Source organism: Oenanthe melanoleuca, chromosome 3 (assembly GCF_029582105.1).
Source record: "Oenanthe melanoleuca isolate GR-GAL-2019-014 chromosome 3, OMel1.0, whole genome shotgun sequence".
In the NCBI taxonomy this organism is placed as follows: domain Eukaryota; kingdom Metazoa; phylum Chordata; class Aves; order Passeriformes; family Muscicapidae; genus Oenanthe; species Oenanthe melanoleuca.
In genome coordinates this window covers 84804889-84818578 of record NC_079336.1, presented here as the reverse complement: position 1 = coordinate 84818578, position 13690 = coordinate 84804889, and the positions used below count along the sequence as shown (strand labels likewise).

Here is a 13690-nt window from a genome sequence, read left to right as displayed (position 1 = left end):
CCATCACTATTCTTAACTAAGAGACAGAGACAACAGTAGCAAGCAAGTTCCTTTAGAAATAGAGATTATATACAAATTTTCATTTGCCTCAGATGATTTGTTTTAAAGAATATACCTAAGAGTTAAATTCCTGCAATGACATACGGTCTCAGGACTCATGACAAACTGCTTTCAATAAAACATTTCACATGCAAAAAAAAATTTTAGTGCTGCCATAGAAGGCAAAACGGCCATGTAATTTTGTGGGAGGCCACAATGAAGCCTGGAAAAAACAACTGTAAAACAAAAAAAACCCTGGTAAAGTGTATTGGCTAATAAGCCCAAGAGCAAGGTTACAGAAGATTATTGCATACTTGTTTTTCTAGACCTAACATGATACAGGAAAACTCTTCCGTGACAAAGAGGCACAACTTTTCTGTAACCTCATCAAATCAGTTATAAAAAACAATTCAGATTTCATTTTTACCCCACATGAAATGGAAACACTATGAAGGAGAAAGAAGCATCATCATAAAGATATGGGGTTTGGACCTTTAATAAAGATGTGGTGACTGTGTACCTTCAATAAATCTAGCATTTGTTTTGTTAGTAATTAGAAAACACTCATATCCCAGAACAGTAAGCAAAATAATTTTAAGTTCACTGACTTGAAAAAACATTCTTTTATGCTACACAGACCTAAAATAAATACTTAAAAGGAACTAAGAATATGCCACTATATCTTGGTTTTCATTTTCCTTCAGATAGAAGTGCTAGAATAAACATTTCTACTAGTTTACATTACTGTGTTTTTATGAGGTGAATAACTGAACTGCCAATCAAAACCTGTATAAATACAGTAATTAAATACCTTCTGCTTTAGAGGCACTTTTATTTACAAGAGAGCTAGCCAAGATTTCCAAAGGAGTGCATGGTCTGGTTTGCTTTGATCTCTTAAGCAAAAGTTTCTTTATACCTCTTGTTTTGCTATTTATTACACTATTTGTGTGATCAGATATGGAAAGAACACCTGCATAGAATAAATACATCAGGAAAAGTGTGACTTAGGAGGAATAATTATGCAACACACATTTCAATAAAGTAACTTGTGAAGAGCACTTCTGCAAGAGCACTTCTGCTGCAATGCTAGATAGAGAAGTATGCATACAATGGGCTCAGAATAAAAACAGAGGACCAGCACTTAAACCCAACATCAGAGATACAATCTGACATCTACATCAACACATTACTCACCACTCAACTTTGATACACAAAGACAAGTATATATATTTGTATATATATATGCATGTATATAAAATTATATCTAAAACTGAGTTTGAAATAATTATTTTACATATAATTCCTTTTAACAAATGTTTTTAGGACACTGAATTGTGCATTTGTGTACAAATGTATGTACACAAGCAAATATAACTAAAATTAAGAGACAGGCATACATACATATGTGTGTATATATATCTCCAGAAGATCTCCAAGAGTTCTTTTCAGTGCCTATAACACTATTGTCTTTAGTCTCTCACCACAAATTTAGCAATGTAAATTTCAGCTCCAATAATCCACACTTTCCCTCTGGGAGTATTCCATGAGGAGTAGCTGCTTTTTACTTAGCATAGTGAAGTTAATGAATAAGGGATATGTATAATATGCACAGATCAAAATGGAATGATTATCTCTATTCATACTAATGAAAACTTTTATCACTGCAGCAGAAACTAAATTACCTACTTGTGCAGCTAATTTACATTAACTTTTGTTTCACTGAATGCATTTTATTCACTTGGTAGAAACAAACATTAACATTATGCCCCATTATTTATTTTAAACAAATGAATGAACTAGAGCTATCATGGGCCAGCATATATATTTTTAGGATGTTTCACTTTGGGTGAACTTTCATTCAGGTCATTTTACCACATTCATCTTTCTATTTTCTGGTGCTGACTTAAGACAGGATGTTATGAAGATACACATTTGCACACCAATGATTTAAGTGTGTTTTAGGCCCCAGAAAAGTGACTGGGATTTATGTGGGTTTTTGCTTTTCTGACTCTGTATAGACAAGATAGGATTTTGAAATAAAAATGGTTCTGTAGATTTTAGGTATTTTATCAAAAAGAATACAAATACACACTATTCCTAAAACCAGCAGAAATCATACAGAAAGAGAACATCTTCAGGCTTAAGAAGTCCCTATTTTCTCCCAGGGGATTTAAGAGTTTTAGTTTAGACCTGCAAAACAGAGTAATTAAAGCAATAACAGAGGGAAACAGATTTGTTTAGGAGCTTGTTTTCCATTTGTTTCTGTTTCTGTACAAAACTTCCATAAATTTTACCTTCAACTTACAAGTTAATAACACCTTATCATCATTATTCTTGTTATGAAGGCACTTAGGGAGCCTGTTCAAAATAAAGTTTAAACAAGCATATTGTTATTGAACTATTAATCAGCAAAAGCCGTAACGGTTATCTGAGTCTGCCTGAACTTTTGCATGTTTTCTTGAGACAGTTCTATGATTAAGTCTTCTAAATCTGTCAAAGTCAATAAAAAAAAAAGAGAGCCAGAGTATTAAAAACAAAAAGTTGAACAAAATAAATGTGGCCTATTTTTGGCGCACAGAAAGGCAAGGGATTTTTTTTCCTAACAAAAACAACCCCTTCACAGGGCAATGTACTGCAACAAATCCTTAGTAACTACTTTGAAAGCATTCACCAGAACAACTGAGGTGGCATGGAGGAAACAGGCTGCAAAAGTGACACAGAAGGAGCCAGAGGAAAAGCACCAGAGACATTTAAATGGCTCAGTCACCTCATGGAACCTCACTGTCACCGATACATATTTTAACAGGCCAGGCTGCCAGAGAAAACCCACCAGGGATTCACTAACAAGATCCAAGATGAAGCAATCCCAAGCCTTGCACAGCATGCAGTGCCAGAGCTGGTTTTGTGAATCGAGCCATACGAGCGCATCCCTGCTGGAGCCAGCACAGGAGGCTCAGCGCTCCTGGAGCCATGGCCATGGTACCATCTCCTCACACAGAGCTGTACCTCTGCTGGCACTCGGGAATTCTGCCACTGGTGCATCTCCACATCGGCACTGAGCATTTAAGGGCAGGAGTCACTGTCAGCATCTCCTCCAGGCAGCTCACCTAAAAGTTTTACCACACTGACATACCACTACAGCCTGACCATGCTGGTACCACGGATGTTTATTCTGGCTTACCCCACAACAGGAATGGCCACTCCTCTCTGGGCAACCTGATCCATCCCAGATCCCATGGCCTAGTATGATCCACTGAAAATGTCTAATAAGCTTCCTCTTAAGACTGACAAAACATCAGACTCTTCAGGTGCTAAGGTAGAAATATTGGAAGTGTTAGCCTGCCAGGAGTGGAATATACAACATGAATCATGTACCTATAATCTAAGTCTATGTATTGGAAGCTACAACTCAAAAGAAGCTTCAATAAAAGGAAGATAATATCAGATTAAATTAATTTAGGGATAATGTTATAAAAAAAAAAGGTTTGCATGAGAACATTCACTTTCTAGTGCTCTAGTTCTCTAACTTTTCGCAGTATTAAATGTGATTCTTTATGGTTCTTTAAAAACCTTAATGTTAAAGAAAACACATATAATTTAGAAGAAAAAAACAGACCACCTTAAGTGTTTCTAGAAGGTGATCTGATTTTACTCAGTGACCTTAAAGTGTGCAAGCAACCACTTACTGAGAAGTGCTGAACACTCAACTTGCAATAAAAACAAAGAAAGCAGAGGGCAGTCATGAATGTCGACTGCCTCACAGCCAGCCGGGCATCTTCATAACCTGTTAACCTGTCTACATAGTTTTCAACTTATTGTTAAAAATAAAAGTTTCCCCTTTCCAGAGTTTGAAGTCATTAACATCTATTGACAGCTATAAATGAAAATAAAGACAAGGTATTACGCAGATGGCAAGAAAAGTTCTTTTTCTTTTCAAATAGATTGAAACCAACACTGAAAACATGGCAGCATTCATACTCAAATCCCAGGTGGGATGAGTATTAACACCACAGAAAATCTGTGTTGACAACTAAGTATTTTCCTGCATATGCATTATCCCTTCACTACACTATAAATACACAGGAGATATCCTCCTCCCAAAATGCAAATATATATAACATATACACCAGTTCTGAAACATAAAAACCAGCAGGTTGCACAGTACCATTTCAGCCTTGCTTAAAACCCTGTTTTTTAATTAAAGAGTTGAAATTTTTCCTTCTTGAAACCTCCTCCACCAAGGTGAGAAGCAGAGGGAATTCTCCCCACTCTTTTTTAATTCCAGCCTATACCTGAGGCCATTGGTCACTCTTCCTAAGGACTCTGCAACATTCATACTCTAAATCAAAAAAATTCCTTTTCAGATAAACCAGGATGACGCTTTGTAATTACCCAAAAGACTCAAGCTTGTTCTAAGTCAAATGGCAAATTGCCTCAAAGGCAATTCCTGAGCATGCTTATCCCTTGGGATGGGGGGAATTAAAAAAAAAAAAAAAAAAAAAAAAAAAAAAAAAAAAAAAAAGCAGCCTGAAATACCAGGAATTTGATAAGAGGAGTCTCATCAAATGATGAGTGTCTTGTTCACTAACAAGCAATAACAGCTTTAATTAGCATTCTACTACAGACGAAAAAGGTATCTGACATATACATATATATATACACACACACATATACATACATATATATATATATATATATATGAAAATACCACTATTATTACTGTAACTCCTTTGGATAGAATGCAATTCTTCTATGATGAGAAATTTAATTACATTTCAAAATTAATTTGAATTTACTGTACATGCAAGTTACTCTGATTTTCACTTTGATTTCCAGGTCTGCATTAACTTCCATAATAAATATATATATATAGCTTCATATCAAGACATCCTAATTTTTTGTGACACTGGAATCTACAATCAGCCACAGCAAAAATCTACCTTAGATGATTTGCAATCTGTAGTGACACTAAGAGGAAAAAGAAAAGACCATGAAAGAAACAGAACTATGAAGCACACACTACATTCCAGCTTCTTTTAAAAGTGCATGGAACGAACAAATCTGCATTGCAAATTGACTACACAAGAAAAAAAGAAGTGGTTATTTAATCAAAAAACAATCATTGGCCTACAGAACTCCTTGCTGTCCAAAGTCTTATTCAATCAATTCACATTAAGCCAAGCACAGTATTTGGGTCTTCAATGGGCCCCTCAGGGTGCTGCCTCCAAGAGAATGCAACAGAACTCTCATAAGGGTGTGTAGGGACAGGACAAGAGAGAATGGCTTCAAATTGACAGAGGGCCCAGAGAATTGATGGATGCCCTGCCCCTCCAAGTGTTCAAGGCCAGATAGGGCTTTAAACAATATGGTCCAGTGGAAGGTATCCATTTCCATGGCAGGGGCAGTGGAACAAGCTGTTCTTTCAATTCTCTTCCACCATGCCAGAGAAGCCAGAGGGAGGATGTGCCTGGAAGCTGGGACCCTCTCCTGAGTCACTGCCTGGGTGGAGGGCAGATCCCAGGGCACAGTTCAAGTCTGAACAGCAGTGAAGCTGAGAAACAGCTGATCCCACCTCAGCCAGGCAAGCTAGGATGCAGACACAGCAAGCATGAAGTGATTGGCTGCACCAACATAAACACCTGTGCTGTGAAGGGCTCAGAGAAGGGAGGTATTTTTTTCTGAAGCACATCATGAGGTATCTGTGCAGAACACACTTTCTGTAACCAAATATCCAAGGGCACAATGCAAAGACTTCCTTCCACCTTCTTCAGTACTTTGAATTTTTGTGGCTAGAACTTAATTCAAAGTCTTGTAGATTTTAAATTATCATAGCATTTAAGAAAATTGTATGGCCAAATCAAGTATATAAAATGTAAACTAAACCCTCTACAAGTAAGTGCTAACTGTAAACAGTACACATACACCCATATACAGACACTGCCAGACACATTTGCAGCAGTATTAGCAGTTTCGATACAGTCTCTCAGAAAGAGAAAAGCCAGAGAATAGTTCTAACTTTACTTTCACTAGAAGAAAAAGCTCAACATGTATAGTTGCATGGACCACTGTAAACAGCCTTCACACAGCTCCTCTCTCTTCTACTTGCAAGACTGCATACAGATGTTATTTTTCACATACTAACTTTCCAACTCTTCTTTTTCATCCACACTAAAATTAAAAAGATGCATCAGTACCTCATGTTCCAGCAAAGCTTCCTTCTGAAAGTCTACACAAACGGCTCCAATTCTATCAGTCTTCACAGGAACTTGAGAAACCAGTCAGAAAGGCCATCCTTTTTTAGAGAGATGCCCAGAATAGCCCAGTAATAACCTAACTCCCTGCTGACACAAAATGAACAGATATAACCTCCTAATCTAAAATCAGGTAAACTGGAAACCTAGGCAGGGTCCTAATGGGAGAGTTGGTCTCTGGACAGACTGTCCCTTAAAGTAAACAGAACATCCTCAAGGCAACAGAGCAAGCAGTTTAAACCCAGGTGACTTCCACAAAAGCTCCTATAGATCAAAGTTGCTAAAATGCCAGTGGCTTTGGAAGTGGGAAAACATTACTTGGTTTTAATATATGAATTCTGTTCCAACAAAACATTCCTTGAGTTTAAAGCGCCCAAGTGCAGCTGCACCCAGGGATGAGGCTGCAGGGAGCTGTGCAGCAACGGTGACACCTCGTGGTGCCAAGCCACAGAAGCACAGACCCCTCTCTTCCCAAACACAACCCACCTTACATCCACCTGTGGGGCTCTCCTGCAGAGACAGGAGCTACACATCAAATCTCAGCCTGTTTTCACACCTCCTGTATCGCACTGACCTTTCTTGAGAAGTGTCTTCCTACTCCCTGTGTCACGGTTTTGACAAGCACACATGGAAAAAAAATCAGCCCAAGTGATTACACTCAATGTTCAATGCACAACTGCTAAATGAGCAGATGAAGAAAAGAAAGCCAGCCCAGTTTAACATCTTTTGGTTGAAAATACTGTACAGAAATTACTCTAAACAAATGTTTCAGAGAAGCAGGTCAACAGGGCCAGTTACATAAAAATTATCATTATCATTAATAAATTCATTCAGCTACATTAAAGATTCATTTCCTTCCTTCTGCTATCTCCCATCCCCAACAGACCCTCAAATGCATTACTTTCAGCAGCTTCACAAACAGAAATCTCAGATTCCACAGATCATCACACTGCATGTATTTGAAAAGTTAGTTTGCCTCCCCACTGCAGAAGTCAGTGCCAAGTTTTTCCAAAAGATACAAGTTTCAAAAAGCAGGGTGTCTACGTCTTTCAGTAAATGCTCAATATAAAAGCTACAGAAAAAAACAACTTTAAATGCTGTTATAAAACCAAACTAGGAAGGCAAGAAATGAAAAAGCACTTTTTTGTTGGTCTGCTTGGACTTCAAGAGGGTTACAGGAGTGACTTTAGAAGTGACTTGGGTATGTGACAAAACAAGAATAATTTCATGCAGTAGAGCAGCTAACATTTCAAACTGTTTTGGGGGAAAGAGTTATTTTCTAAGGGAAATCTCTCTCCAGTTTCCCACCTGTATTCTTCCTCATGTTCATACTGCACAGTAAGTTTTTCAAGTGTCACCTGAAATCAATTATTTCACAGAGCCAAAATGACATCTGCGTAGTATCTAAAAGATAACAGACCAGTATCATCCCAAGACATTTAGTTTTTCAAAATATGCATGAAAATTTTATTAGTTACATGGATCAATGGCAAGGAACCACTATAAAAAGGGTGGAATTTCTGAAGGTAAATTGTAACAATTGCCTTCTTTCAGAAACTGCATGCCTTGCCTGAGATGTGAAAATCCATTAGGAATTTCTGAAATGGTTACTATAATATCCATACCGTGACCACTCTATGGCCCCACGGGCTTACCCAGGAATATTTTTTAATGAGTTTATTCTACATCCAGGGTTATTTTCACATCCCTCCTAGAGCAGAAACCTTAGTTACAGAGCACAGGCCATGGATATGCTTCGTTTGCTGAAATAGCTAAAGGAAGAGGCCAAAGAAAACATGGGGGTCCTTGTGCAGTAACTGAAGGGTGCAAAGAAACTGGAATGCTCAAGACTAGGGAGTTTTAAGAGTCAGAGGAGAACTGGTTTTACATAAAGTGAAACAGTAAGGGATTTGAAGCAAGACTACAGAATCCAAGGGCAGTATCCCTTGGAAGACTGCAAGATGCAATTTTTAGAGCTTGGAGGAAAGAGATCTGACAGTGTTCTAGAGCAGAAAGAATAAAGAGGAAAATTTCAAATTAGTAGGGGTGAAATTAACTCCAGACCTAGAAGGAAGGGAACATGTGCAACCACTACTCTTCTTCTCTTTTACTCCCTTTCTCTTTGCTCTCAAGAGCAATAGGTCTATTTTGTGACCACGAGAGCCCCTGGCTTTTGGAAGAGCCACTGGTAGCAAGACCTCTCAGCAACACTCCACTCCTGTGAAATTGCACATGAGTACAAATTAACACTGTGTTTAACAGCAGATATTTTTGGCCCTACCACTTACCTCTTGGCAGCACAGTTTAAGCACAGCTAGACGTTCTTGTAACATCGTGATTCAAATATATCCATAAAGCAAGACAATTACTGTTGGCTAAGGCCATGTTTCACAAACTTCTAACTGACAAGAAGTGAAGCTTACCTATTTTTTTTTGAATTTTCATCTTTCCCTCTTTTAACTCCAAAAATTCTCGTAATCAGAGCACTAAAAAGAAGTGTAGATGAATTTCGTACCTAAAGCAAAAAAAAAACAAAACTATGATTTAAAAATCCCTTTCAAATGTACAATTTTTTTTTAAATATAGCCATTAATGTGCAGTCAAAAAGAATAACAGCTGAGTGAAAAGCATGCTACAGGTCAGCACATGGAAACTATTAATTCAGACCATCCTTCCAATGAAGATGGTACTACTGGAAAGTTAAGGTCCTATGGAGATGTTTATCTTTATTATAAGGAATACATCCAGACTTTTAGTAGCTCAAAGAGTTCACCCTTATGCAGAGCAGATCATGAAGTGTTCTACCTGAATATGTCATATGGGATCTTTAATTCAAGAGCAAAGTAACAGTCAGAATGAATGCAAATGCACCTTTTACTAGCTAAGTGCACTGATTCAAAATTTAACAGCCAGAGAGACTTTAACCTAAAAGGAAGGTAATCTCTGTCCCTACTTTTTGTAGATATCAGTACTTCACATTAAGAAAAAGTAAACAAAATAAAAAAAAAGATCAAAAGCTTCATGACCAAAAATGACCAAAGCTTCACTGAACAGGACCACTCTATATCCTCTTAAACTAGAGGAGCAGAACTAAGAATTAACTTACTGCCCAGACAGGTGACATAAACCCTAGAATTGATGCTTTTATTCCATCTGCAACATAAGGCATGATGTTTTCACCTAAACGTGTATCCCTGTACAGCGCCCGGAGGATATTTAAAGCATGAACCTGTGGTGGGAGAAGAAATAAATGAAAAATATAAATTCATCAGTAAGGATCTTAAATTTAGTTTGTGTTTTACAACAGTGAACATGCAAAGCAAAAACAATCTATATATACATTTACAGCACTTTCTTACCATATTAAATACAAGAAACACTGCTGCTTAAAAATGCATTCAAATAGTGCTGCAGTAAACAATATTAATAAGCTACAGTTTAAAAATATATTCCTCTAACAACTATTAGTTCAGGCATTGCAAGTGAAGGCCAACATTCTTTTATCCTTAGCTTATCATGGCTGTAAAAATAACTTTTGAAGTTCAGAATCATCTTTTCCAACATTCTTGACACGCTGTAGATACTGTGAGAAAAAATAAACTACAACTCACAGGAGGGTAATATTAAGCTAAAACTGACAGCCAGACTCACTTTACCATGTGGAGCATTTTCTGATATTTCTATACTCTCTGTAAGGGAAGGTAGTAATACATAGTTTCATGGATTTTGACAAGGCTACATAAATTTATACCAGCAGAAAATCTGGCAGAGTCATTAGGACATCCTTCTGTGTATTGTGAACAAATCATGGTTTGCACTTAGAAACAGATAGAAAGCAAATGATAACATTTTGAAGATAAAGGTCTTGCCTTTAAAGTAAGTTATTTTAGTATTCCAAATACATGTACTTAAGTTTTAGGAGTTACTAAAATCAGTTTTCATGTACTGTTTTACTATGATTCATGCATAAATAACTCATTTGTTTATTTTAAATGTAAGCAAAGCTTGCTTGTTAATTTACAAACTTGTAAAAAGGAAGTTACTTATCTATCTGTTTAGAAATATACTCTAGGCACTGAATTGCTCATATATGACTTCATTTGCTCTACTAGAAAAAAATTATGGAATTATGCCCAATCCATTTTTTAATATGTTTTACAGTAACTTCATAACCTCTGCACATGCAAACACATTTTAAAATTTAGCTATAGATAGTAAGAACAGAATATCCTCATGAAAAACACACACTTTCCTTAAGTGTTTGAAATAGTGTAAACACACTTTGACATTTTCCTTTTGATGAGAGGCTGAATTTTACCTGTGGAATTACACTTGAAGATTCATTCAAAGGTGCAGCTAGAGATATCAACTCTTTCATTGTCATTTTCAGCAGATCTGTTTTGCTCTTCTTTGGTTCTGATGCCAACAAAGCCTATGGAAAAGAAGGAAAAAAAAGAAAAAAGAAAAATCCAGTGTTTCTAGCCATTTTTCCGTACTACCAGTTCTGCTCTCAGTCCTGTACCACACCACAGCCTAGCTTCTGACCATACTGAAGGAATAAGAAAAAGCTGCAAAAAATGAAGTTTCTGTTTCAACTCAGCGTTGTTTAAAGCTGCTCAGTATAAAAATCATAACATTTTGGACAGCAAAAGTATCTGCTGTACTATACATACTTACACTTCCTAGTATTTTTTTTTTTAAGATAATATCAACTAATTGAGATGACAAGGGCTAGCCAAAGAAAATTTTCTGGTTTGCAACACAGGATAAAACAAGCAGTGCATTTCTGAAAAAACGGAAGAGATGCATCCATCTCCAAACAGTATTTCAGTGGATAAGACATTCAGCTGAGAAAATACTCTAAATCAGTTCTCTAAAATTCAGGTCTGAATTTAGAATAGTCTCTTTATCTCGTACTTTTTTTAATTAATTTTTTCCAAGTTAGTACAAACGGAAAATCATAAGTCATTTATTACCAGTAAAAGATGATTATCCATTTGTGCTTTGGGCCTAGTCTGTTCAGCATCAGTAAGAAACAAATTAATTACAAAGTTTAGGCAGAAACCCAGGCATAGTTTGACAGTTTATAAGTATCTTTAATGATAGGAGAAACAGAGACGGTAGGTGGGGAAAAAAAGGTGTTTTTGAAATATAAAAGAGAGGAGAATGACCTGAAGACTAGAATTTCATAATGTTAAAGCTGAAAATCATATTTTCCCACCCACTAAATGGAACTGCACCTTTGCACTATTCAGTAATAACATTCCTATTTTAAAGAGCTCATGGAATGGTTATAACCTTAAAAATTACATATTCTTATTAAAATAGATGTGTTTTAGGTTAATAAGAACACATGACAGGATGCAAATAGCAAAGAGATCACACTGCATTAATAAAACAACCTTCTCTTACTACTGTTAGGATACACAATACAGCTTGTATTTTTACTATCTAAATGCCACATGGCATTGAAGGTTCAATTCATTTTACTGAATCTATAGGCACATTCAAAACTACTGCCAAAGAACACTACCACCTCTCTTTACTATAAAGGTGCAATTCGAAAATAGTTTATTTCAGACTAATCCCAAGGTTAATTTCAAACTCACCTGTTAAATGACTAGACTTTGTACTCTTCCATAGCTGTCAAAAAAGAAGCCTCTGACATGTTTATCCACAGAACTGAGGCACAGTGAAAGCTTTGCCCTATGGAGTCAGTAGGCCAGCTACAGACTATGTGTTTTCTACAGTGGGGTATCACTGGGTCCATCTACTCCTTACAGTAACCTAATTTTTACATAAAAAACTGATTCAAACATGCTTTGTTTTTCTCACATTGTCAAGATGAAAACTAGATAAATGTCCATCAGACTCAAACTGTGTGGTGTGGATGGGGAAACCAGAAAACATTAAATCACCAAACTTCTTCTGCAGACAACTTACTCTTAGAAGTGAGAAAGATATTTAACTGCTGAAACTAAACCGGAAAAATGGCTCTAAAACCAGTGCCCTACTTGTGATCTCTGCTGCCTTGCACACACATCTAGCAAAGCCAGGAGCAGGCTGTGAGTGACAGAAGAGGTCAGACAGAAGCCGGCTGCCTCAACTTTCTCAGGGCAAACTTGGAGTGGAAAACAAGCAAGATGAATTATTCTGGCAGGGAGAGCTTGCTCCCAGCAGTCCCTCAGATCCTTGGAACGTGCTTGAGACTGTACTTCAGAGAGTGGAGAAAGTTACAAATCATATAGCTATCTCTTGACTTAGAAAATTGGTTGAAAATCAAGATCATGAAGGTTAATTTAGGGGAAAGCAAATATGGCTGCTTTAAGGAACAAAGGAATGAAAATAAGTGAAGTGCAATCTGCAAAACCAACTCTGAAGTGACTGACCCCACATGGATGAAGATGAGCTGCTGCATACTAATGTGGGGCACTCAGCAAGAGGTGACACTTCCAGCAGAGACAAAACACTGCCATCCCACCATCAGTTCTGAACTTGGCAGAAGCTAGAGAGGCTGGGATTAATGGAGCTGAAGGTTGCACAGGGAGTGGGAAGAATGTGAGAGCATGGCCCCACATTCACAGATAGAAGTCTTCAGTAATCTACTCCTCCACTGTACTTGAGACTGACAGTCAACACCAGTTAGTGTGACACTATTACTTGTGCTTTACTACTGTTGAGTGGCCTTCCCAAGTACTTTGCAGAATTTAATAAGCCACCATTTTACAATTCCGTAATGGTCTGCTCATATTTTACCACTCTCCTGCTTTGCACTGAAGTACAAGGTTAACAAAGTCTTACTTAATCTGTGAATTAACCTATGAATTTGCCAGAAACACAAAGCCTAAACACAGTCTTTAGAAATGATACCGAAATTTACCACAAGTCAAAAATCTCAAGAGTGAATAGAACTGAGGTGCCAAACATACAAACAGCTTCTTGGTTGCACAAAGGCAATCAAAGTCTGTATAAAAAGAAACCAAACAACTGTTTGATGAAAAGGGGTTGGAGTGGGAAAAATAAATATGCAATTTCCTTTTTTTAATGCCCCTTCTGGACAACATATTTAAATCTGAGTCAGTGATACTAGTTGGTACCTGTATGTAGAATGGAATTCCTGCACTCCGTCTGGTTGCACACAGTGTGGAAGAAGGATCACAAGATTTGATTTCTTCTAACACACAGCTTAGCCAGTGCTCTGGCATTCTGTGAAGACTCTCACTGTTACACCTACATCAAACAGAAACATGAAACAAGTGAATAAAACAAGGACAAAGACAAAGAAAGTACTCAGCAACCTGTATTTCTTACTGTAGGTTTATCTCCAAGCACATACACAGATTTTTATTATTAAATAAGATTAATTTTAGCAAAACTATACATTTTTTCAGCGTTGGTAC

At 37.1% G+C, this 13690-nt stretch overlaps 1 protein-coding gene across 1 annotated transcript in view; it reads right to left on the bottom strand.

The window, feature by feature from the left end:
* THADA (THADA armadillo repeat containing) overlaps positions 1 to 13690 on the bottom strand; it is a 150025-nt gene that overhangs the window by 106647 nt on the left and 29688 nt on the right. The window contains exons 23-26 of the mRNA XM_056486272.1: positions 13388 to 13520; positions 10609 to 10722; positions 9397 to 9519; positions 8714 to 8805 (exon numbers count right to left, since the gene is read on the bottom strand). Coding sequence (XP_056342247.1) covers positions 8714 to 8805; positions 9397 to 9519; positions 10609 to 10722; positions 13388 to 13520 — 462 coding nt within the window. The remainder of the gene's footprint in view (positions 1 to 8713; positions 8806 to 9396; positions 9520 to 10608; positions 10723 to 13387; positions 13521 to 13690) is intronic.